Source organism: Esox lucius, chromosome 12 (assembly GCF_011004845.1).
Source record: "Esox lucius isolate fEsoLuc1 chromosome 12, fEsoLuc1.pri, whole genome shotgun sequence".
Taxonomy (NCBI): Eukaryota; Metazoa; Chordata; class Actinopteri; order Esociformes; family Esocidae; genus Esox; species Esox lucius.
Genome location: NC_047580.1, coordinates 7,963,383 through 7,986,464, shown reverse-complemented (window position 1 = coordinate 7,986,464; position 23,082 = coordinate 7,963,383). Strand labels below are relative to the sequence as shown.

Genomic DNA, 23,082 nt, shown 5'->3' with positions numbered 1-23,082 from the left:
AAAAGCACCGCAGCAGAGTTGTCAGATGTTACATGTTCAATCGATCTCGTTGTAAAGATGGTTGCTAGCGGTTATATACATTGAAGGGCGTGTACCACTGTGTACACAGTGTTTAGCAGAAAATCAGACCCAACATAACATCATGATTACATTCCCCCAAAGTCCATTGAACAATCAAACCCCACCCCGTCTGTATCATGATCCATGCTACAATATCATACAAAAGACTCAAAATGCATATCCTGTTGTACTTTTTATATAGGGAAATATTCTACTTTTAATTGGGAACAATTCTACCTTTAATAGGGAAGGATTCTCTATCCAAACATACCATGATAGCTGTCATAATGTTGATCATTAAGCATCGTCACTGAAAATGTCATCGTACAGTTTCCCATGTCTTGCAAGAAACAAACCTTCACCATATCAGTTAATTTAGGAACATTTTGATTGTAAGGAATGAAGTTAGTTTCCAATCAAGTGTCCTGTAGTTCTCTTCAGTCTCCTCTGTCTTGTTTCAGTGATGTAATGATCCAATATCAGTTATTGCAGTCAGTGTGATGTGGACCCAGCAAAATGCCTGGTTGTCCTAACAAGTCAGTGTACCTGTGTAGTAGGGCTGTCAAAATCCCTCAAAAATGACGTTTGAATATTCCCTCTAAAAAAACACATAATATTCAAACTATTCGAACATCTGGTTGCGCGTGCGCATTTTGTCAATGACGCGCATTACGTCAATAACAGGACAAATTAATACAAAGAGACATAAATAGACTACCTATACAAGTAGTTAAGTTCAAACATATTTACCTACGTATTACCTACACAAAAACTAGTAAATCAAATAATGACCAAGACCACAGACCTCACGCTCGCTCAAGCACTTTCTCTCTCTCTCGCCCTCACACTCTGCGCAATAACGGTTTAAAATGAACAACAATAAACACATTTTGAATGCTGATCAAGAGTTTTGTGCAAGCAATATAAGGTCGCGACTATTGTCCCAAATATAGCAGGCTTCATTCAGTGATTGAAACAAATATTAACATTAATTGAAGTTTCACAGTTGTAGAGTATCCAGTAGAAGTAGACGAATATCATTCAAACTAACCTTTGTTGAGCTGAAATGAAGACTAATTCAACAACTGCTTGGCCTATTTCTCGCTTAAAATGTTTTCAGAAACACGTTTCAGTGAACTATTTTTGTAAAATACGAGATTGTATTCTCAACGAGCCACCATGACACTGTTGAAATTCTTGAGTAGCCAGACCCACATCACGCGTTCATCCAATCAGCTGCTGGTCAGGGGCGTGGAGCATCAACCATGGCTGTATGACGTCGCGACACCACGCTTCAGTTGTGTCGGGCGCCAGCGCGCCCACTCACAAAGCAGACAGCCAGACAACCTCTGCTACCGCAAATGTTTTTTTCCACATTTTTTTTTTTATTCGAATATTAATATTCACCTTCGAAATTCGTTTTTTTTTTAAACTATTCAAATATATATTCAAATTTAGAATATTCGTTGACAGCCCTACTGTGTAGTGGAATAGTGAGTTTCAAATACTTCACTAATTCAAGATTAACACCACAACAGTGTATTCCACTGTGTTGTGCCCATGTGACCTTTCCAGTCAACTGGCCTGTGGTACTCTGACCTGTAGTTTGTGGAGTCCTTCAGGACTCTCCTCTCATCTCACTGTCAATAATTCATCTATAAATGGATTGTGAAGCCAGGTGATCTGACCCTAGCATCGTTCTGCCATGTGAGTGGTCAGGAAGATTTGATACAGATTCATCCAGTGTGGTTGTAGTAATCCTTCTTGAACAATTGGTGGTACTCTCACAGAGTTTTCTGTATCCCGTGAGGTGATGTATCATCAGAAAAGGATTTGTGATGTCTCGATCTGTGAGGTCTCGTATAACTGCAAAACAACGATTAGTGTGGTTCAACAGTCCAAACTACCATCCACTGGGTATTGTCCTGTCAACTCCCAACAATGAAGACAATAGATCAGTCCTGAAGACTTGTGGGTCTCTGAAGTTACATCATTAGAGTGAAGCTTATACCCTATTAAGTTTCCATAATAGTCTATACCAAATTGTATTTTCCATCCAGAACTGGCTTGGTTGATGTTTGATTCCTTAGCAACTAGCTGTAGAATAAGATTTAGTCAGACTTGACTTTGCTCAAGCCAAATCAAAAATCGACCTTACATCAAACAAAACCATTTCTAATAAACAAATCAAAAACAAATCCTGTAAATGGAAGATGTAAAACATAACAGATGCCAATGCTCCGTTATAACTACGCAAACAGAAAAAAACAATTTTTCATGTAAATCTGTATTAGTAACAATTTGATTTGCTGTGAACTCTCAGTTCAGCTATTTTCAATCATAATCAATTATCATATCATACATTCCCCCTGCTTTTACTTAATTAAGTCAATGGAAAGTGACACCATGAGTGAAAGCAGAATCACAGTGAATACGGCCACTTGAGGTACTTTCCTGAACCCGCACTAGCCAGGATGGATTTCAGGATAGATGTGAAAAATAGAAAATTGGTAGTAGGGATGGACAGCGGCGTCGCTAGGAACACAATACAATCATATGTTAAAGCTGCTGAGGGGAACATACAGGTGCTGGTCATAAAATTAGAATATCATCAAAAAGTTAATTTATTTCAGTAATTCCATTCAAAAAGTGAAACTTGTATAATGTATACATTCATTCCACACGGACTGATATATTTCAAGTGTTTATTTCTTTTAATTTTGATGATTATAACTGACAACTAATGAAAACCCCAAATTCAGTATCTCAGAAAATTGGAATATTGTGAAAAGGTTCAATATTGAAGACACCTGGTGCCACACTCTAATCAGATAATGAACCCAAAACACCTGCAAAGGCCTTTAAATGGTCTCTCAGTCTAGTTCTGTAGGCAACACAATCATGGGGAAGACTGCTGACTTGACAACTGTCCCAAAGACGACCATTGACACCTTGCACAAGGAGGGCAAGACACAAAAGATCATAGCTAAAGAGGCTGGCTGTTCACAGAGCTCTGTATCCAAGCACATTAAAAGAGAGGCGAAGGGAAGGAAAAGATGTGGTAGAAAAATTTATAACCAATAGGGATAACCGCACCCTGGAGAGGATTGTGGAACAAAACCCATTCAGAAATGTGGGGGAGATTCACGAAGAGTGGACTGCAGCTGGAGTCAGCGTGGTACTTCAAGAACCACCACGCACAGACATATGCAAGACATGGGTTTCAGCTGTCGCATTCCTTGTGTCAAGCCACTCTTGAACAAGACACAGCGTCAGAAGTGTCTCGCCTGGGCTAAAGACAAAAAGGACTGGACTGCTGCTGAGTTATGTTCTCTGATGAAAGTACATTTTGCACTTCCTTTGGAAATCAAGGTCCCAGAGTCTGGAGGAAGAGAGGAGAGGCACAGAATCCACGTAGCTTGAAGTCCAGTGTAAAATTTCCACAATCAGTGATGGTTTGGGGTGCAATGTCATCTGCTGGTGTTGATCCACTGTGTTTTCTGAGGTCCAAGGTCAACACAGCCATCTACCAGGAAGTTTTAGAGCACTTCATGCTTCCTGTCGCTGACCAACTGTATGGAGATGCAGATTTCATTTTCCAACAGGGCTTGGCACCTGCACACAGTGCCAAAGCTACCTGATTTAAGGACCATGGTATCCATGTTTTTAATTAGCCAGCAAACTCACCTGACCTTAACCCTATAGAAAGTCTATGGGGTATTGTGAAGAGAAAGATGCAATACGCCAGATCCAACAATGCAGAAGAGCTGAAGGCCACTATCAGAGCAACCTGGGCTCTCATTACACCTGAGCAGTGCCACAGACTGATCTATGCCATGCCACATTGCTGCAGTAATTCAGGCAAAAGGAGCCCCAACTAAGTATTGAGTAATCTACATGCTCATACTTTTCATGTTCATACTTTTCAATTGGCCAACATTTAAAAATATTTTTTTTGTATTGGTCTTAATTAATATTCTAATTTTCTGAAATACGGAATTTGGGATTTTCATTAGTTGTCAGTTATAATCATCACAATTAAAAGAAATAAACATTTGAAATATATCAGTCTGTGTGTAATTAATGAATATAATATACAAGTTTCACTTTTTGAATGGAATTACTGAAATAAATCAACTTTTTGATGATATTCTAATTTTAGGACCAGCACCTGTAAATTTAGCTTTCACTTAATGTTTGATTATCCCAAAACTGAATATGCTAATGTGGGGGAAATGAACACTGGTGAGACCAGTCTGAACACTCATATTTAACCCCTTAGTAATAGGGCTACCCTGATTTAATGGGAAATAATGGTTGGGGCCACCCTAGGGGTTCTGCCCCCCTTCCTGGAATCCATGGCTTTACTCACTTATGCTGAGCCATAAATAAAGGTCAAATGCATTGTTTAATGTATATGAAATGTAAGTTTCCACATATAAAAAATCTGACACGGTCCTCAGACTGTCTGGTAAGATATGTTATTCTTTCAACTTAACCATTATCCTTTATTAACTGAAGGTTTAGAGTTTGTCCTACCCTTCAAATATTGTTTGCAGTTTGTAAAAATGTGCTTGTCATATGGACCTAGCGACTCAACATTAGGGTGGAACTTAAGAAAACACATAAGAATGGTGATATTGACAGAAAACAGATGATATGATATCAATAAATCAAGGTATAATAATGTTAGACCTTTAACACTACATCAGTCTACTCTTTGTTCATTTATCAATTTACCATTTTAGAATTTAAACTTCATTGATGAGTTTCGGGCGTTGGTTTTATAACACAAGTATTATCTCAGTTATTTACATTTCAAACTACATGTAATATTCAATTAAAGAAACCTGGCTATTAATGAGGAAAGTGATCAGGTTTTCTTGATAAGTTCCAGCCTCATTTAATGGTTAGGTATGATACATTTTAGGAAATAAACATTTAAGAACTCTGTATCAATTATTATGTAAGCTTGTATTGTCCATCATTCCAGCGTCCCATGTCAGAGACTCCATCTTGTGACTACTGTCGGTCAGCCAGGTGGTCAAACAGCATCTTCGTCCATCCTTTTCCCGCCTTACGACTGTTGTCCTCTCTCGACCATTTTCACTTTCTTGTCTTTGCTCTTCATATGTATCATACTCTCCATCTGTCGATATACAACTTCCTCTGAATCCATCTTGTTTAGTCGGAAAACTTTATTTTTCATTCTGTCCATTTCGATTCCAGGCATTGTTGTTAATGATCCTTTTCGTTCTTGATGGTGTCCTATTTGCGCCATGTTATCAAACATGAACACATGCGCTGTAGAGCATATCTACACAGCAACTCAACATTAAGGTGGAAATTCATAAGAATGGTGATGTAGACAGATGTATGACGTCACTAAAATCAAGGTACAATAATGAATAATAAAAAAAAACATTCAATTTAGACATTTAACACTTACATCAATCTATCCTACTTGTTCATATGTCAGTTTACCATTTCAGAATTTAAACTCCATCAACCAGTATCAGACAATGGTTTTTAATATACAAGTACTTTCTCGGTTATCATTGGTAAACACAAACAGAAAAAACTATTACTTAACCTAACTAAATTCAGCATTTAAAATAGGATAGCAGAATTTATTGTGGGGAATGAACTCACTTTGGCTGTTTTAACCTCTTGTTTTATAAGATGACTATATTTGATTAAAATTCAGTCCTCATGGGGCACAGTGTGTCTTTCTTAAGGTTAAAGACTATTACCATGTGGATTCTTCATTCTACCACTTATCCTTCACAGACAAGGTGAGAGAACACAATATTTTAACCTTTTGTAAGAAAACCATGAGATTATATTTTACCAGATTAGAAAATGTTCATTGTACAAATTTCTAATTTATCATTCAGTTTAGACTTCCCCACATGTACTAGCTAACAGCTCATCACGTGGCAGCAAATTACCATGCGATGGGCCTGGTAAAGGCCGATCACATTGTGATCCCTTAGTGGAGGCCTCATGGAATAAAACATTAACAATGCTGTTCAACTCAAAATGACCTCAAACATGACAAAGCACAACAAAACAGGCTATTTCTTGAATGCTTATTAAAACATGCTATTTACCACCAAAGTGCTTTTCAAATTAATATTCAATTGGATAAGCCTGGCCATTAATGAGGAAAGTAATCAGGTTTCCTTGATAAGTTCCATCTTTCTTGAATGTTTAAGAACAATACATTTTTGGAAATGAACATTTAAGAACTCTTAATCAATGATTATAAAAACGTAGTTCCTTGTATCGGCCCTGATTCCGGGTCCCATGAAAGGGACGCCATCTTGTGACTGTTGTTGTTTGGCCAGGTGGACTAACAAAATGCAAATTTTTCCATTTTGATTGTTGTCTTGGTCTCCTCTCGGCCATCTTAATTTTTGTGCTTTCTCGGCCAACAAACAAACGTTCTTTTGTCTTTGTTCTTCGTTTATACCACACCTTCCATCGGTCCTCCAAGCGCGACTTCCTCAGAATCCATCTTGCTTAGCCGGAAAAAGTTTTTATTTATTATTATTTTTATTATTTTACTTGCAAAAGTCACTGTGTAATCGCCTAAAACACAATAGCAGTGTTAATGAAATACAGTTTAGTGCTTCTCTAAAATGTATCCACCCCTGGAGAGTTGTGCGATATTAATCGTGGCTTAGTCAGGGACTAGCTAGGTCTGGTTCTTCTCAAATTTTTCCACCCATAGAGTTACATGAAATCAACCATGGCCTAGTCAGGGACTAACTGGGTCTTCTTTTTGACTACCTAAGCTTTTGGGGTCTTGATTTGATTTGTTTATATGTTGTAGTTTTACGACTCACTGTTCAGTTGATTTCAGCAACCAGCAACTGCTTCCTTGCAATTGCAAAATGAGCCCCTAAGCTCCACAGTCGAGTTTCAGCAGAATCAGTAAACCTTATTCATTCGGGGTCGCAGCACCATCTGTTGGAATATATATTGTTTGTGTAGTGGTTACCTTAGTAAGAACGTACTCTGTCAAATCAAGGTAGAAAGAGAAGCTTAATTAAAAGCACCACAGCAGAGTTGTCTGATGTTACATCGATTTCACTGTAAAGATAGTTGGTAGCGGTTATATACATTGAAGGGCGTGTGTACCTATCACAGATTGCATCTCGAACGCCTACGCCAAATGGTCATCGTCAACATTCTTGAGGTTATCAGAGCGCGACCTAGTGAGAGAATCTAAACACAGATGTTTCTGTTGTTCTCATTATGTAGACACATTTAACTTTCAGTGAAATATGTATTCACATGATTCTACACTAACCAGCCCTCTTCAATGGCCACATTCCAGGCCTGTATAAGGGACAGTAGGAGAAGGTACCATATGCACATTTAAACATTGCAGAAATGAATTGGAAACGTTTCCCCACTCGAATCCATAGGGGTACCACTTTCTCCATGTTGTGCCATTTGATGCAAGTTCCTCCCGCGCTTGACCTCCAGGGTCTACAACGCTACAGCCAGCACCATTCTCATACACACACACACATACCTAAGCTCACTTTTACACACCTACATGACACGCACACACCCATGGGGGCAACAAAACCTTAGCTGACTCTGGGTGGAAAACTGGCTGGTGAGGAATGCTTGTGCCCTGAATGATTTGGTCTCTTTTCCGGTCAATCATCGTGGCCCCCGTTTCCCATGGTAATGGCTCTGAGGACTAGTATTAAAATGGATGGATATGTTATTGTGATGAGTGTTAGAAATATGACTGTGCACGCATGCATTTGTTTTGCTGAGTGTGATCATTCCTACTCCACTCCCCCTGAATGTTTCCGAGAGTTTGATCATCACGTGGGAGCTGCTCTGACAGCAGCATGGCCATAAACCTGCCTTGATTGATGTCTCAGCACGTTTCAGGGTGACAAATATCCAAATAAGATCTGCTTCTCAGGCTGGACAAAGTATTTCCTCATGTGATTCCATAGAAAGGACACCTTTAATGTTCCCAGAGAAGCAATTATAACTCACCTTGCTGGAAATATTAAAAAAAAAAATGACTTGCAGATGTCCCAACAGCTGTTCAAATATTATTTTGGGCAGAACACGATTTTGTACCTTTTTTCACTTTTTTTGTTATTAGAACTTCCCCATCGATATATTATGTTATTATATTTATTTATTGAATATGTTTTTTTCTCTGACCCATCACATTCCATTGCTACCCTCTCCTATCTGTAAATCCAGAGGTCCATAACACCTCCACAGCCATCTGTTATTTAACAGGACAGTATATGTACTTGATTAATTACGTTATTCTTCTTGAAATACATTACTCTTTTCTCCTGTGGTGTCTCTTGGTGGTCCACTTCTGTATCATAGTATCTGTTGACTTAGGGCTCCTGATAGTTAAGAATTTAGGATCTAACAGCCATTCCTGAACTTGGAAGAGATGATCTAAAGTTTTATTCTTCGGGGGTTTTTTCTTCCAAATTTTGTAATTTCAAATTTGCAGTTATAGTTTTGCTCAGTAGAAGACTAGCCACCCCTCAGAGTCCTGTTCCTCTAGTTTTTTTCCAAGTTTCTGACCCTACAAGGAAGTTTTTCATAACCACTGTGCATCATTTTCTTGTTATTGCTTTGTTTTTGTGGTTAAGGCCGGGTACCTACTTTGTAAACAAACTCTAATGTATAAATGCTTTCATAAAATAGTATTTGATTGATTGATCCAGGAAGGTTTTGCTGGGACATGAGCTGGAGTTATTCCCAGGTCAACAATCATGATACTTACAGTACTGTACAGACACTACCACAAGGGGTGGATACTGTTGTGCTTAAAAGTTTGCATACCTTTGGAGAATTGGTAATATATGTACCATTTGTAAAGAAAACATGAGTGAGCAAGCAAAACTCATGTCGTTTATTTCTTAGGGGATTCACATTCAACTGTAGGTCATAACAGAATGGCACAATCATAAAACAAAACATGGCAACAAAGAAAAACATTTCTCTGACCCATCACAACTGAGCCCTGTTCTAAAGTCTGTGTACCCTCAGTTCTTAATACTGTTTGTTGCCTACTTAAGCATCAGTGACAGCATGCAGTCTTTTGTAATAGTTGTCTATGAGGCCCAGAATTCTTTTAGGTCATGCCATGTCACAAGAATTTCATTGTACAGGATGACGCTGTGTTGTTCCGTGCATTTGACAAATACATCTTAAAACTGATACTTGAAACTTGTTGTGGAGGCAATGGCAGGCGCTACTCCTTGTTTATTCTTTGATATTGATATATTGTTAGGTTTTTCTGGGATTTCTGACTACCAAGATGAGGATATTGTACCTGGAGAGATTACCCAGGTCCTTAATAAGTCCCATACAGGTTTAAGATTGTGGACTGAAGAGAAAACATCTGCTACCAGAGGACATAGGCACTTACTTTTTAAACCATAAAGATTTTACCCCTTGATTTCATCATGAGATCTAATGGTAATTACTAACCATTCATTATAATAATATACAGCTCTGGAAAAAATTAAGAGGCAATTGCAGTTTCTCTGGTTTTACAATACATAGGTATGTGTTTGAGTAAAATTATAATTTTTTGTTTTATTCTATAAACTACTGACAACATTACTCCCAAATTCCAAATAAAAATATTGTCATTTATTTGAAGAAAACAACTGGTCAAAATAACCAAAAAAATATGCATTGTTTTCAGACCTCAAATAATGCCAAGAAAAAAAATTGATATCCATTTTTCAACAACAAAATACTAATGTTTTAACTTAGGAAGAGTTCAGAAATGAATATCACAGCTTTAATGCGTCTTGGCATGTTCTCCACCAGTCTGTCACATTGCTGTTGGGTGACTTTATGCCACTCCTGGCACAAAAATTCAAGTAGCTCTGCTTTGTTTGATGGCTTGTGACCATCCATCTTCCTCTTGATCAGGTTCCAGAGGTTTTCAATGGGGTTCAGGTCTGGAGATTGGGCTGGCCATGACAGGGTCTTGATCTGGTGGTCCTCCATCCACACCTTGATTGACCTGGCTGTGTGGCATGGAGCATTGTCCCGCTGGAAAAACCAATTCTCAGAGTTGGGGAACATTGTCAGAGCAGAAGGAAGCAGGTGTTCTTCCAGGATAACCTTGTACTTGGCTTGATTCATGTGTCCTTCACTAAGACAAATCTGCCCGATTCCAGCCTTGCTGAGGCATCCCCAGATCATCACTGATCCTAAACCAAATATCACAGTGGGTGCGAGACACTGTTAGATAATGTCCATGATATATATGCAGTTATGGCGGAATGATGGCATTTCACATTATCAATTAACTGCCAGTGTTGAGTTGGCTGTGATTTTCAACTACTGATTTCTGCCCTTGGCTTGTATCTTTTGTCATGTCAAAATGGGAACGCTGTTTAATTTTGTGGTGGGTACATGTGGCCAATGTAGAAATTTATTTTCCTGGTTGCCAAAAATGTACACAGTTCTCTCCATTAATGTTTTTTGTTAACAAAAATCCCCAAATATTCTAAGAAATGAGGTTTCCATCTACATCACTGTGAAATCTATTTTCTGTAAAAAAAAAAATAATAATAATAATTGCTTTATTTGAAGCATTTGAGCTCATATAATTCCTTCTTCCACATTGAGGACAATTCCTGTATGGACAAAATTTCAATGTATCCCTTAAAATGAGTGGGTCTACTGAAATTGTGTTGTTTCAAAACATCTCCATACTCTTGGAAAGTCTGCCATATTTATTTGCATAGATATCTACCTTTGGAGAATTGGTAATATATGTACCATTTGTAAAGAAAACATGAGTGAGCAAGCAAAACGCATGTCGTTTATTTCTTAGGGGATTCACATTCAACTGTACGTCATAAAAGAATGGCACAATCATAAAACTTGGAAAGTCTGCCATATTTATTTGCATAGATATCGGATGATTGTCTGATTGCTTTCGATGATCCATCAGTATCTTTTACACCCTTTGCACCACAGCAGAGGATACCAGAGTATAGTCAACCCGGTTGCATTTATTTTAAAAGATCAGTGGTTTGAAGCCTTCAAATGTCCGTCAGTTCCAACATGTCCATAAAATGGATATCTTTAATTGCTTGCAAGTGATAGCTGGCAGTTGTTAATATGTTTGTCTTTAAGGTCTTTTGACATATCTAAAAAAATATATTATTAGTGTGTAGTCTATTTTATGTTTGTGGTGTTGCTGTGATGATGAGGTCCTGACCTGTACTGGCAAGAGGGGCCAAGAGGTCATTGAGAGGTCACAGAGAGCCTCCAAGTTCAGTATTCTGAAAATGAATGTCATTTTCTAATAGGAAAGTCATTCACATGAATGTTTTTGTCGTAAAATAAGGTTTCATAGGGACTGATTTTGTTCCAAATCCTACACCTTTTAAAAGGTGTATTTTCCACCCTGGACTGATCTGTACTACCTAGCTATCATGTCACTGTCAGGAGAATGGGAGTGTTTGAAAAGGTGCGTCTAGGTCACAGTGGTATTTTGTCATAATACCAGCAGCGTTCATCAGACAGGAACAGCATTGTGATGAGCAAACCGGCAGCTCTGGTACAGACTACCGTCAAGACTAGTAGCTGGTAGGTTCTAGTTAATTTAAGGAAACTTCAAGGATTACAATCAAGTTAAGAGGCAATTTTTATTTTATTTTACACATGATGTTCTGTTACACATAATAGCGTGCTGTGTTACACATAATAGTGTGCTGTGTTAATGATAATTTTTAGTCTAATGCCTCCAATGGCTTTCTACCAGAAGGTATGTTACAGATGTTGGTGTAGATGCATGCTAAGCATTGTATTTCATTCACATTGTTATGTGGTATGCTGAAGATGGGCTATTAACCTGAGGCTAGGCAAAATGTTTCATTTTTGTGGTGATGAAGAGAAGCACAGATGCCTATTGCTGTGTCGCAGGTGTAACATCCTGAGATGTGATCAGGTGTGACATCACTCTAGCTTTCCAAAAGCCTGGCTGACAGACACACACACACACACACCAGAGTGCTCTGACATCCTCTCTCTTAACTGTTGCACTCTTTTCACGGGATTAACAATTCCCACATTTCTCTGTGAATTTGCCATAGCTGGTGATTTGGTCTGGGCACAGCTTATCATTTCATCGCTTTTATGCCTCTGCAGTATCTGTCAGAACAGAGCCTCATAATGCCTCTGATCTATCTATCTGGCTGATAACAGACGTTGGCAATTCCGCGGCTTGGTGGCCTAGCTCCGATTCAACCTAGGCTCCAGGGCTAGGCCAGGAGGGGACAAGACCGATGATCTGAATAAGGTATTAAAGGCTTTCCCTCTAGGGGAACTGGATTGGATGGTGGGCACATCATTGCCTTAAATATTACATCTATAACTTGTTAATCTCCGCTGCCTTTCAGGCTTTGCTGCCCAATAACGGCTGATATGAAGACACAGGCGTACTTTTGATTTGCTTTGTAGACCCGGTGTGTTTGTTGTGTTCTAAGTCACCGACGACTGAAATGTTTACCTTGAACGCCTTGGCTTGAAGTAAATGTGGCGCCTCGCGGCGGGAGACTTTTTACACGTGGAACCCAACCCAACTGCATAAGCATTAAGCTGTGTGACACTAGAGGAAAACGACACTCCCCACCGACTACCAAACATTTCTGATATCCTAGCTTTTGGGATCCCTGCGCTATACAAGTGTGAAACTGTTCCAAAGCTCTGTAAATCCAGCCGCTTGCTGACACTATCGCCACGGTGGCGGTGACTTCAGCCGTACATGCCGTCTCAATGCCGGGATCGACGTTCTCCATCCCCAGACTTGTCATCCAATCCCTTACCAACCCAAGACAACTCGGGTTGTTAGCTGCCTGAGAGGGCTTAGACAGACAGACACACACAGCGGCCTGTACGATAGACAGACATGGTGTCAGGATAAAAAAAAAAAAATAACCACTGCACTGCTTCCAGAGGTGAAAGGTCCTGGTCACGGGGGAATTTAGTTTTTCCAGTCGCGGGCATTAATTGGAGAGGTCAGAAAAATAGACTGTGTGTTATTGGAACAATCAGATGGTTATTTATTTAGGATAAACGCATGTTGTTGAATTCTGTATACTGCATGTTGTTTCAACAGGGTTGCACGGAAGTTGCTGACTGTTCTAACGTATTGTCGTATTGGGTTGCTGATTGAATATGGAATTAAATAATAAACCACCTATTGGGTGATTGCTGTTCCCTGTTTTGCTGACTTTGTACTTGATTATCAAAGCTTCCCAAACATGTTGTTGCTACCATTCATTACCTGGGTCTACAGTTTATGTATGTCGTCAGCATGTTAGTTTATCTTAATGGTGTCATGTTAATGGACTTCAGCACTCTAATGTGTTGGGAGGCAGGAATATTTATTTTCTCCCACAATCTAGATTCACTGTCTTAACCATCCTGTTCAGGTCTATTGCATTCTGCCAACCCTCTGTCTCTCTACCTCCCTCTGTCTCTCTACCTCCCTCTGTCTCTCTACCTCCCTCTGTCTCTCTACCTCCCTCTGTCTCTCTGTCTTGCTAACTCTCTGTCTCTGTTTTTCTCTCTCTCTACCTATTTCTCTTTCACTCCTCGCTCTCTTTTTACCTCTCTCTCTCTCTCTCTCTCTCTCTTCCTCTGTCTGTAACTCTCTGTTTCTTTCTCGGGTTCCTATTTCCTCCGGGGGAAATTATTCTCACATGCTCAGGAACGGTATTGATCATTCCACCATGCCGTTTGTAAGTAATATTCGTCTGAACGATTCAACAATGTTAAAGCACTGCCATCTTGTGGGCGACATGGGCATTCATCATGGGAAGTTCACAGAACGTAGGGAGGAATTCCTGGGTGCACAATCATGGCTTATTTCAACACAATACTGTATTCTATTGGCTGTAGCCCCTCAGGCCCCTTGCCACGCCCCTCAGGCCCCTTGCCACGCCCCTCAGGCCCCCTGCCACACCCCTCAGGCAACTTCTCATCGGTAGCATCACAACACACCCAGCGCAGCACGTGGCTATCAACGCAATGACACAAATGGGCAAAGCAACCCCAGGACAACGATCTCAGCCTACCCCGGTGCAATGCAACGGTACAAATCCACGAAAGGCATCTACGCCGCAAGCTCTCGTTGCTCTGACGACGTAGTGTAGACGGAAAACTGGCTTAGCGCCACAGATCTGCCGACAAAAAGCACACAAGCGGCATCTGGAACCTCCCGGGCCACCAAACCCAGATGCCGTGTGTGTCCTGGCTGTGAAGCCTCATTAAGGTTTCATAAAGGTGCAGGCACGCAGAGAGACTGCTGTGCACTGCTTTAGTTTGGGCTGCAGTGCTGTCTTCTGTTGTCGGACTTCAGCTCACTCAAGGCCGGCACTGCAGAATGTAACTCTTCAACCGTGTGATTGATGTACACCTATAAAAAGCCCCTTGTCCAATCATAATTCAGCCAATCAGAATCCAGCCAATCAGAACCCGTAGCCTGTTTGCCCGGCCTGACTGGATCTCTGATTTGTGTAAACAGTGTAGGTTTTGATGTGGGGTCTGCTCTGTTAGGTGTTAATCGGATGCTGGTGTTGTTGTCTCTGCGTTAAGATTTGATTATCCGTTCGAGTTTCCTCGTCCAAGACGTTGGTTGGACATTATTGGTTTGTCTTTGACTGATGGGTTTCGAGTTAGAGAACAGATGAGTGGACTCAAGGTGCTGACTTCCAGGCCTGTGAGAACGCAGCGGTCCGCATCGCTCTGTTAAAGCCGCCGGTTGTTTTCCGCTAATGTGTGTTCTCGGCGGTGGGTGTGAAGACCCACATGGCTGTAACCGCGGGGGGCTCTTCTCCGTGTCGATCCCCTGTCTGAGCACTTTCCTGCCGCGTTGAATCCCGCAGACTGAGAGAGTGCTCCAGTCCACTGCCTCTCTCACAGCATCAGTATGCACATCGTGCCATGGGGAAAACCTCCACTGCTGCTGTGTGCGTGTGCTTGTGTGTGCACACGTGTCTCCTTCGTGTGCACGTACGGGTGAATGTGCGTGCCAGTGTATTGGCAGGCTGTCAGGGCGCCATACTACTTCCATACCCCTGCCAGACTCCATGCCCAGTTTCATCCACTGAGCCAGCTGGGCACAGAAAGGCCATATGGAAACGGGTGGTGGGGTGGAGGATGTTTTGTTTCGACGTTAGAGGGGCCACACACACACACACACACACACACACACACACTGACACACAGGAAGCTTCAATTAAATAAAAACAGGCAGCTTTAATTAAAGGTGAATAGTTTGATTAAGCAGTGTGCGTTTACCTAGCGCGCGTGCGTGTGTGTGCGTGTGTGCGCGTGTGCGTGCGTACACCTGTTTAGGCAGTGTTGGTGTTGTAAGGAGTGTGAAGACATTTGTCAGTCTGACAGTCTGTCTCGCTTAACGCTCACCACCTCCTCTGACTGTGCTCTGACTACTAACATCCTGTCTTGGGCTCACAGTGCCGCTGTCAGTGGGGCATGGATCTCACCACCCCACTCAAAGCACCTCGTCCACTGTGGAGAATGACGCTACTCGGGGAACAGCGCAAGCTGTCCTTTTCAGGAACAATGGGCCTGTCAGCCTTTTCATGAAGAAGATTGAGGTTTAGAGGGTTTGGAGTTCCTCGCCTGTCCCTCTCTCCCTGTGTGCAAAACACAGGTGATATTGATGGGTGAGTGAGTGATGACTTGACAGATGAATGTCACAGACTGTCTGACTCCAAACACACACACTTCCTGCATTTAGGAACAGCAATAGCATTTCCAGGGCCTGACAATATCCAAATTGTGATATGGATATTGAATCGGTTGCCAGAATCGATACACTAACAATAAATAGGGAGATGACATCGATGTACACCTTTTTTAAATTACTGTTTGAACTGCTCCGTCTAGTTTGGTTATTGTTGCCATCAATTGTCCCATAAACAATCAGAAACATATTTCCCTGCAATGTTCACCTTTCCATTAGTATTGGCTACCTGTTATAATGGATCAGAACAATATAGTATTGGCAAAATGCCTGCGATCGTTTTCTATTTGTTGGCTCAACTCTAAACCTAACATACTGTCTTTCCTTTTTTTAGGGACTGATAGTAATTTCGGTAATTGATCCCTCAAATAAAATAGGGGCGGGTCAGGCTTTTTTAATTTCTGTCAGGGGAATGTTTAAATGTTTAATGTCTAGTGGAGGGGAAGGTCTTGTCAATTGTAAACAATAAAATTCCAATATCTCTCAGCTTTTTAGAATTAGTTAATCTTAATGTATGCCGGGTTCCGATTGCTTCCACTATTAGCCAGGATAGGCTGTTCAGGTTGGGGTGAGCCAAGGCGTGTGGTGAGCCCCACAGTGGAGGTTTGAGACCTAAAGTGTGACTGTTCCTTTGTGGTACAAGCAGGAGCACACCTCTACTCACATAGTGCACCCCCAGTTGTGTTTATCCATCAACTTCTCTGCTGTTGACCTTGTGCCAAGCTCATTGCCTAACGCACATCGCTTACTTGGGCAGAAGTGTCTAGGGAAGAGCACTCTCTGCTGAGTGATTATTTCAGAAGCGTGTTTGTAATGTATGCTCTTGCTGTGATGCTAGTTATTAAGTCTCATGGTGAATTAAAACATGTTTATTTAAAACTCCATGCTAAGGCTTCTTAAATTAGGGAGAAAGGCTGGATATGTTTTGTGACACCTGAAATCAAGATGTAGTTTTGACTGCTGAAATTAAGATGTGATTGTGACTGCTGAAATTAAGATGTGGTTGTGACTGCTGAATTTAAGATGTGGTTGTGACTGCTGAAATTAAGATGTGGTTGTGACTGCTGAAATTAAGATGTGGTTGTGACTGCTGAAATTAAGATGTGATTGTGACTGCTGAAATTAAGATGTGATTGTGACTGCTGAAATTAAGATGTGATTGTTAGGGCTAAAAGTATGATGCCAACTGGACATGTGAAATGATATGTTGACAAATGCATGGGAACTGGCAACCTTTCTGTCCATCACCAACTTGACAGAAGATGCAACAGTCGCCTTGCAACAGATTAAAAGCGCAGTTAGCCTGCTACAGTTGTAGGCCTTCTGAAATGCAGCTCCGGAAAAAATGAAGAGACCAATGTGCCTTTTTCTTTCCTTTCCAAAAAGGTTGAAAAGGAAGGTTTTGAGTGAGGAACAGAAGGGTTCTGTTCCAAACTCAAAACCTTCCTTTTCGTGTTTTTTTGGAAAGGAATGAAAAAGGTGCAGTGATCTCTTCATTTTTTCTGGAGCTGTAAATTCATGAGCTCGCATGGTAATGTAAAGTATGAGCTTATTAATGTTTCTCACTGAACACAACTATGCAAATACCCCCGACCAACTCATATCAGGTGGTTCTCAGGTAAAACGTTCTTGCGCTAGGGATTAATCTTTCAATTTTGCGCTCCAGTAGTCTACGCCAGTACCATACAGTGCACACATTGTTGACGTCATTGTGTGTATGCGTGTTTGAAATAATACAGCTATTAAAATACATTTCAGAAATCCATTGAAAGCGTTGGTGGCTGACCTTTCTTGCTATAAATCACAACTTGCATACTTGATATCGGAGTTATTTTTTACATCCCAAAAAAGTGATTGAAACACTGTATGGAGCCATGTGTCAATACCTGCCAGTGTGGCTGGTGAAATAAACACTCTATCCCCCAATGCCAAACTCTGGTGTTAGTAAAATATAGATTTTTGTTGTCAATGTTTTGCACAATATTTCCCACTCCTGATAAGACATGTAATGGGGGCGCATATATTTGTGTTAAAACAACTTAGTGATACATTTGAGTCAGAAACTGGAAAGCTTGTTATTAAGGACTGTACTTCCCTCATATTGTGGAATATAATGTTTCCCCACATACCTCAGACAAAGGTATTCATGGATTCAAGGCCTGGTCATTTATAGTTCTTAGATTCTTGTTTTGTGTCAAAGTAGCCTATAATTTTGATAATTTATATTAAACGTGATTATTCAGTCTCATTTGAAATGACATAACATTTACAAAATGCATTTACAAAAGGGCACTTTCTACCCGGACTTTATTGGCACGTGTGCAACCTCTTTGCCAGATGCAAAAAACGAATTAATTCCGTCATATTTGAGCTTATGTTTGTTATGGCATCTCGCAATTTACAAATGAAGCGCTGGTTTTAATTATTATTTGAGGTATGGGGGAGGGTCACTTGTCTTTTTCATGTGGTCTGTGGTGATCACGTGGAAAACTATTTGGCTGAAGGGAGAGCCGTCCGTGTTCATTTCTGAGATATCGAACTTCCTCCTGGTATAGCAAATTATAGTGGGTGTTTTCTTTTGTTTTTTTTACAACACAGCCTTTTTTTCTACCACATTGGACTTTTTCTTTGTGTTCCACAGGACATTTTCTTGTTTTTACCGCAGGACCTTCTTTTTTACCACAACATCTATTTTTTTTAACCTCAAGAGCTTTCTTTAACCACAAGACCTTCAACACTACTGTTTTTATTCACCCACAGGATCTTTTCTTTTTCAACAAGGCCTTTCCTTTTTACCACAAGGGCTTCTTTTTGCCATAGAACCTTTTCAGAATTAAATCAATCATCCCTGGAGAATCCAGACCATAGCAACCTTTTATTGGCTCCATCTGTGACAGTCAAGTGAAGTGAAGTGAAGTGAAGGAAATGGTGGTTCATTTCTTTATGGTTTTCAGTGGTTCCTTTAAACTCCCATGGCCCTCTGGGTCGATGTGTAGGGTCTTGATGAGAGCTGTCACCCATCACCTGGTTGTAACGACAACATTAGCACAGCCGAGGCTCTCCAGCTCACATTCAGAGCTCATCTATTGTCTTCTCCCCAGCCTCCCTGGTCAACAAAGTAGAGTTTCATTGAGGTGGCTCGTTTTAAAATGGACCAAATGTGTCTAGTCCCTTTTTATACATGTATATGGTAAACATGTAAGCCTCTCTTTGTTTGAGTGGGGTCAACCAACCTCCCTTATGATGCAATGTCTGTGTAAGCCCAGTATTTCTGGGTGGTGCTGATTTGCAGTGTTGAACATCGGAAGTCACTAACCTCATAAGAATTGCATCTTCACTATTTTATCAGCCGGTCTTCACACTTCCATTCTTTTTCTTCCATTTTCTCTCTGTCTCTCCCTCCCCCTCCCCCTGTATCTCTGCCTGTCTCTCTGTATCTGCCTGTCTCTCTGTATCTGTCTGTCTGTCTCTCTCTTTCTCTGTCAGTATAAGGGAATTGTCATCTGTTAGACGACACTACAAAGCCACACAGCAGATGCCTGTCTTCCTATAGACCCATGAACAGAATTGACCCTACCTGACGAGCTAGACTTTTGGACAATCCCTCATTAGTCTTAATGAGTTCGAGGTGCAGCGGATAGGAAACTCACTGATTCCACGACGAGGGATCGAGAGTAGAGAGGAAGGGAGGGGATAGATACGGAGACAGAAAGATGAGCCCTACCTCCAACACATCCTCCTGTTTCCACGGAGACCAGCGGGCCAATCAGGTGGCCCAGCTGTGGACTGTACTACAGCGAGTAAAAGTGGGGGGGGTGCGGGGACGACAAGAACGGGATCCTGTTTGCATTAAAGACTTAAAAATAGGAACGTTATTCCTCCTGTGGGTCATCCTCATGCTTTAGACGGCTTTCCATCAAGTGTTCAGCCCTTAGCTGGCGTTGAGTCATTATCACCCAGCGTGGCGGTAAATGAAAGCTGTTTATCAGTGGTAAACAGGCAGCCCCCTGGTGCACTGCTCTCAGATTGGACAACCCCCGCCCGCCTGGCAGATCTTTCTCCTTACATCCCAGTCAGAGCTCTCTCTGGCTGGCCGCTTGTGACTGAGCGAGTAAAGAGAGTGTGTGTCAGTGAGCGAGCGTGCGAGTCCGTGTGCGCACGCTGTCCATCCCGTAGACCCGAGTCCCACTGCTGACAAGCCGGACCATGGACAAACCGAGCGTATGGCGTGCGGTGGTGAGCAGCACCGACCCGAGGCGGCCCCGCAGCGAGTCCAGCGCGCCGCCCGGGGCCAGGTCTCACCCGGACAGACCCGGCTCCGCCATGTCCTACCGTCTATACGACATGTGAGTAGAACACAGCCCCTGGGAATGCCGTGGCATACAGGCAGGGTGGGCCATGTGTGGCCGTGGGGTGTTGGGGGTGGCACCCGTTGGCTGGGAGGCGGTGTGTGGCGGTGTGTGGCGGTGTGTGGCGGTGTGTGGCGTGTTGTTATTGCGGTGTCTCGTGTGCTTGTGCTGAGTCACCCACCCGGGCGTTCGTTGACCAGACCTCGCTCCGTCCTCCCTTCTCCTGTCCTCACCCTGTCCTGGAGATGGGATGGTCCGTGGCTCTGGGTGCAAACTTATTAATGTTATTAATGACCACAGTCTGTTTGGTGTGTGGTAGACGTGCCTCTCTAGGAGTCGTGTGTTTCTGTGTCTGTTATGGGTAATTCTTCCTCATTGCCATACTGGTAAAACTGTTAGATGTGATGAGGGATGATGGCTGGTTTGTGTTGGGTGGGTTGACTTTTTTTTTTTGATTGTCTGGGATGACACTGTGACTAGGAGAATATGACTCATTTCTGGCTGATCCTGTGACAGCTAGCGTGTTTTGTCCCCTCCTAGCTCTGACGTATGTGTTTTGTGTGTGTCTGTATATGTATCTGTTTATGTGATGAAAAACACAAACAAGACTTTTGAGGATATTTACATATACAGCCCTAGCTGATCGGATGATTTATATTCCTCCCTCTTACTCAGATAACAATCTCTGGTCTAATATAACCAAATCAACTTTTCAAACTGCTCTTACAAAAAGCGGTTTCAAAATCATGTTTTTGACTGGCCTGGGCCTTTAAGAATGTCTGGTCCTGGTAGTGTATTTGTGGATGTTATTTTTAGAGACGTCATTGTTCATTTCGTCACCATTTGCTTCATGTTTGTCTCACCAGTTCAGTGTTGCTGCTACCTCAGCTGAATTTATCCTTGTGTCATCTCTCCTAAGATCTTTGAAAGGATTCAGGAATCATATCATATTCCAATGTCATATACTCAACATTCCCTCCTGTCTTGTTGCAATTCTTGCCTTGTCTTTGGTAGCAGGGGTGTGTTTGAGTTGCTATTTTTGTTTCGTGCTGGCATTTACACTAACATCTGTGTTCTAGCATAACCACTGCCAACCAATCGAATTTGGCCTTAGCGGGAGTGACTATACAGTTAGTTGGGAGAGAACTAATTATATAGTACTTATAATCATTTAACTTTTCATAATTTCACAAAATGGCGCAGACTATCATGACTTCACACGGAGCTGGAATGACTGCAAAAAGACAAGTGGAATTAACCCAAACTTGTGTACTCATTGCACACCTAAGCACCCGTTTCAGCTGTGTTCACTAGTGATGTGGTTATGCACACGTTTCAGCTGTGTTCACTAGTGATGTGGTTATGCACCCGTTTCAGCTGTGTTCACTAGTGATGTGGTTATGCACACGTTTCAGCTGTGTTCACTAGTGATGTGGTTATGCACACGTTTCAGCTGTGTTCACTAGTGATGTGGTTATGCACACGTTTCAGCTGTGTTCACTAGTGATGTGGTTATGCACACGTTTCACTTCAACGCTGAGGCCTCAGGAATCCAGTTCTGCCTATGGTGTATCCTATTTTGCTCTGTCTTGACACGGTCCCATAGGCAGTGCAGGTTTGCAACACAGTATTACCACACAAGGTTTTTCATGTGTTTTCTGCATTAATAACGTTCATGTCGTAATCCTCCATCAGGCCTCGACCGCTACAGTGAAATGTCTGTTTGTATGCATGGACTAATTAGCAGCATATCTCTGTCTGTTCCTCACACCATTCAGTACCAGCCGGCCCACTCTACTGGTCATCAAGTGTCCACTTTAAATGAGACGCAGATGTCACATGACCCGTTCAAGGTGAAGTGGGTCACAGTTTGAGGAGGGATTCAGTTCAAACCACACACACACATACACACACACACACATACACGTGGGTACACACATGCATTGTGTCATATGAAATTGCAGTGTCTTGTTTTTTTTTAGGCGCATAGAGATGCAAATTGACACAAATGTGTCTGCTCTACTCTGACAATCTGTGTTTGGCTCAGGGTGCCAGTTCCCCTCTCATTAGGAGACTGAGTTGGATGATGCTGTTGTTGAAATGTCAGGCTGGTTTTCTTCCAGAATTTCAATGAAGAATCCCTCTTCCTCATGAAGGAAAGCCCTATTGTTCCTAAGGCGTTAGCCTAAGTTATGGGTAAGTAGACACTAAAAACAGTCGTCCCCTGTGATACTTTGGCTTTTTCTGTGGTGGACCCTTTTTTTGGTTTCACATGGAACAATTTTTTTATTCCTGGTTAATCCTTCTTGCTCCAATATAGTGGAACCAAAAAAACTTTCTCCTTGGAGTCGAAAGAGCTTTAATCTACAAGGACAGCCAAGGAACCTGGTTTTGTACGAGGTGCTAGTCCTATGTTTGAAATGTGGATATGTGGTACAAGGTTTGTAAGGTAGATATATGAGGTGCTGGGCTAAGGGTCACAGGGACAATAGTCTTTGAGTCATCATACTAATAGCCTCCTTGTGCAGAGGGATTTAGGGATCGAAGTTTGGCTACATGCCCAGGAAAAAAAATGACTTCTCTAAATGAGCTATTCCTAAATACGTAAAAAAATGCAGGATCGTGAGCACTCCAAATCTGTAGTGTTTTTTCGAGAATTTGTTTTATGAGAAATATATATCATATTTACATAATAATTTACTTATATTAGTATTACTGTTTCACATTATGCAAAACTTGTGATGTGGTAAAGCATTGGATGACCTAATTCGTCTGAAATGATCTTGGGGCACATAATTGTACTCCACAGTGCATCTTAAAACAGCATGCCTGGTGAACAGTGTAGGGCTAGACATACAG

General features: G+C 41.5%; 1 protein-coding gene across 5 annotated transcripts in view; it reads left to right on the top strand.

Annotated features, from left to right (window-relative positions):
* LOC105029144 (IQ motif and SEC7 domain-containing protein 1) overlaps positions 1 to 23,082 on the top strand; it is a 174,811-nt gene that overhangs the window by 76,327 nt on the left and 75,402 nt on the right. Inside the window, exon 1 of one of the 5 annotated variants that reach the window (XM_010902333.4) lies at positions 19,932 to 20,220. The exons of the other annotated variants lie outside the window; for them this stretch is intronic. Coding sequence (XP_010900635.2) covers positions 20,081 to 20,220 — 140 coding nt within the window. The 5' untranslated portion in view covers positions 19,932 to 20,080. Of the gene's footprint in view, positions 1 to 19,931; positions 20,221 to 23,082 lie in introns of those variants that run through there. 5 annotated transcript variants of the gene reach the window in all.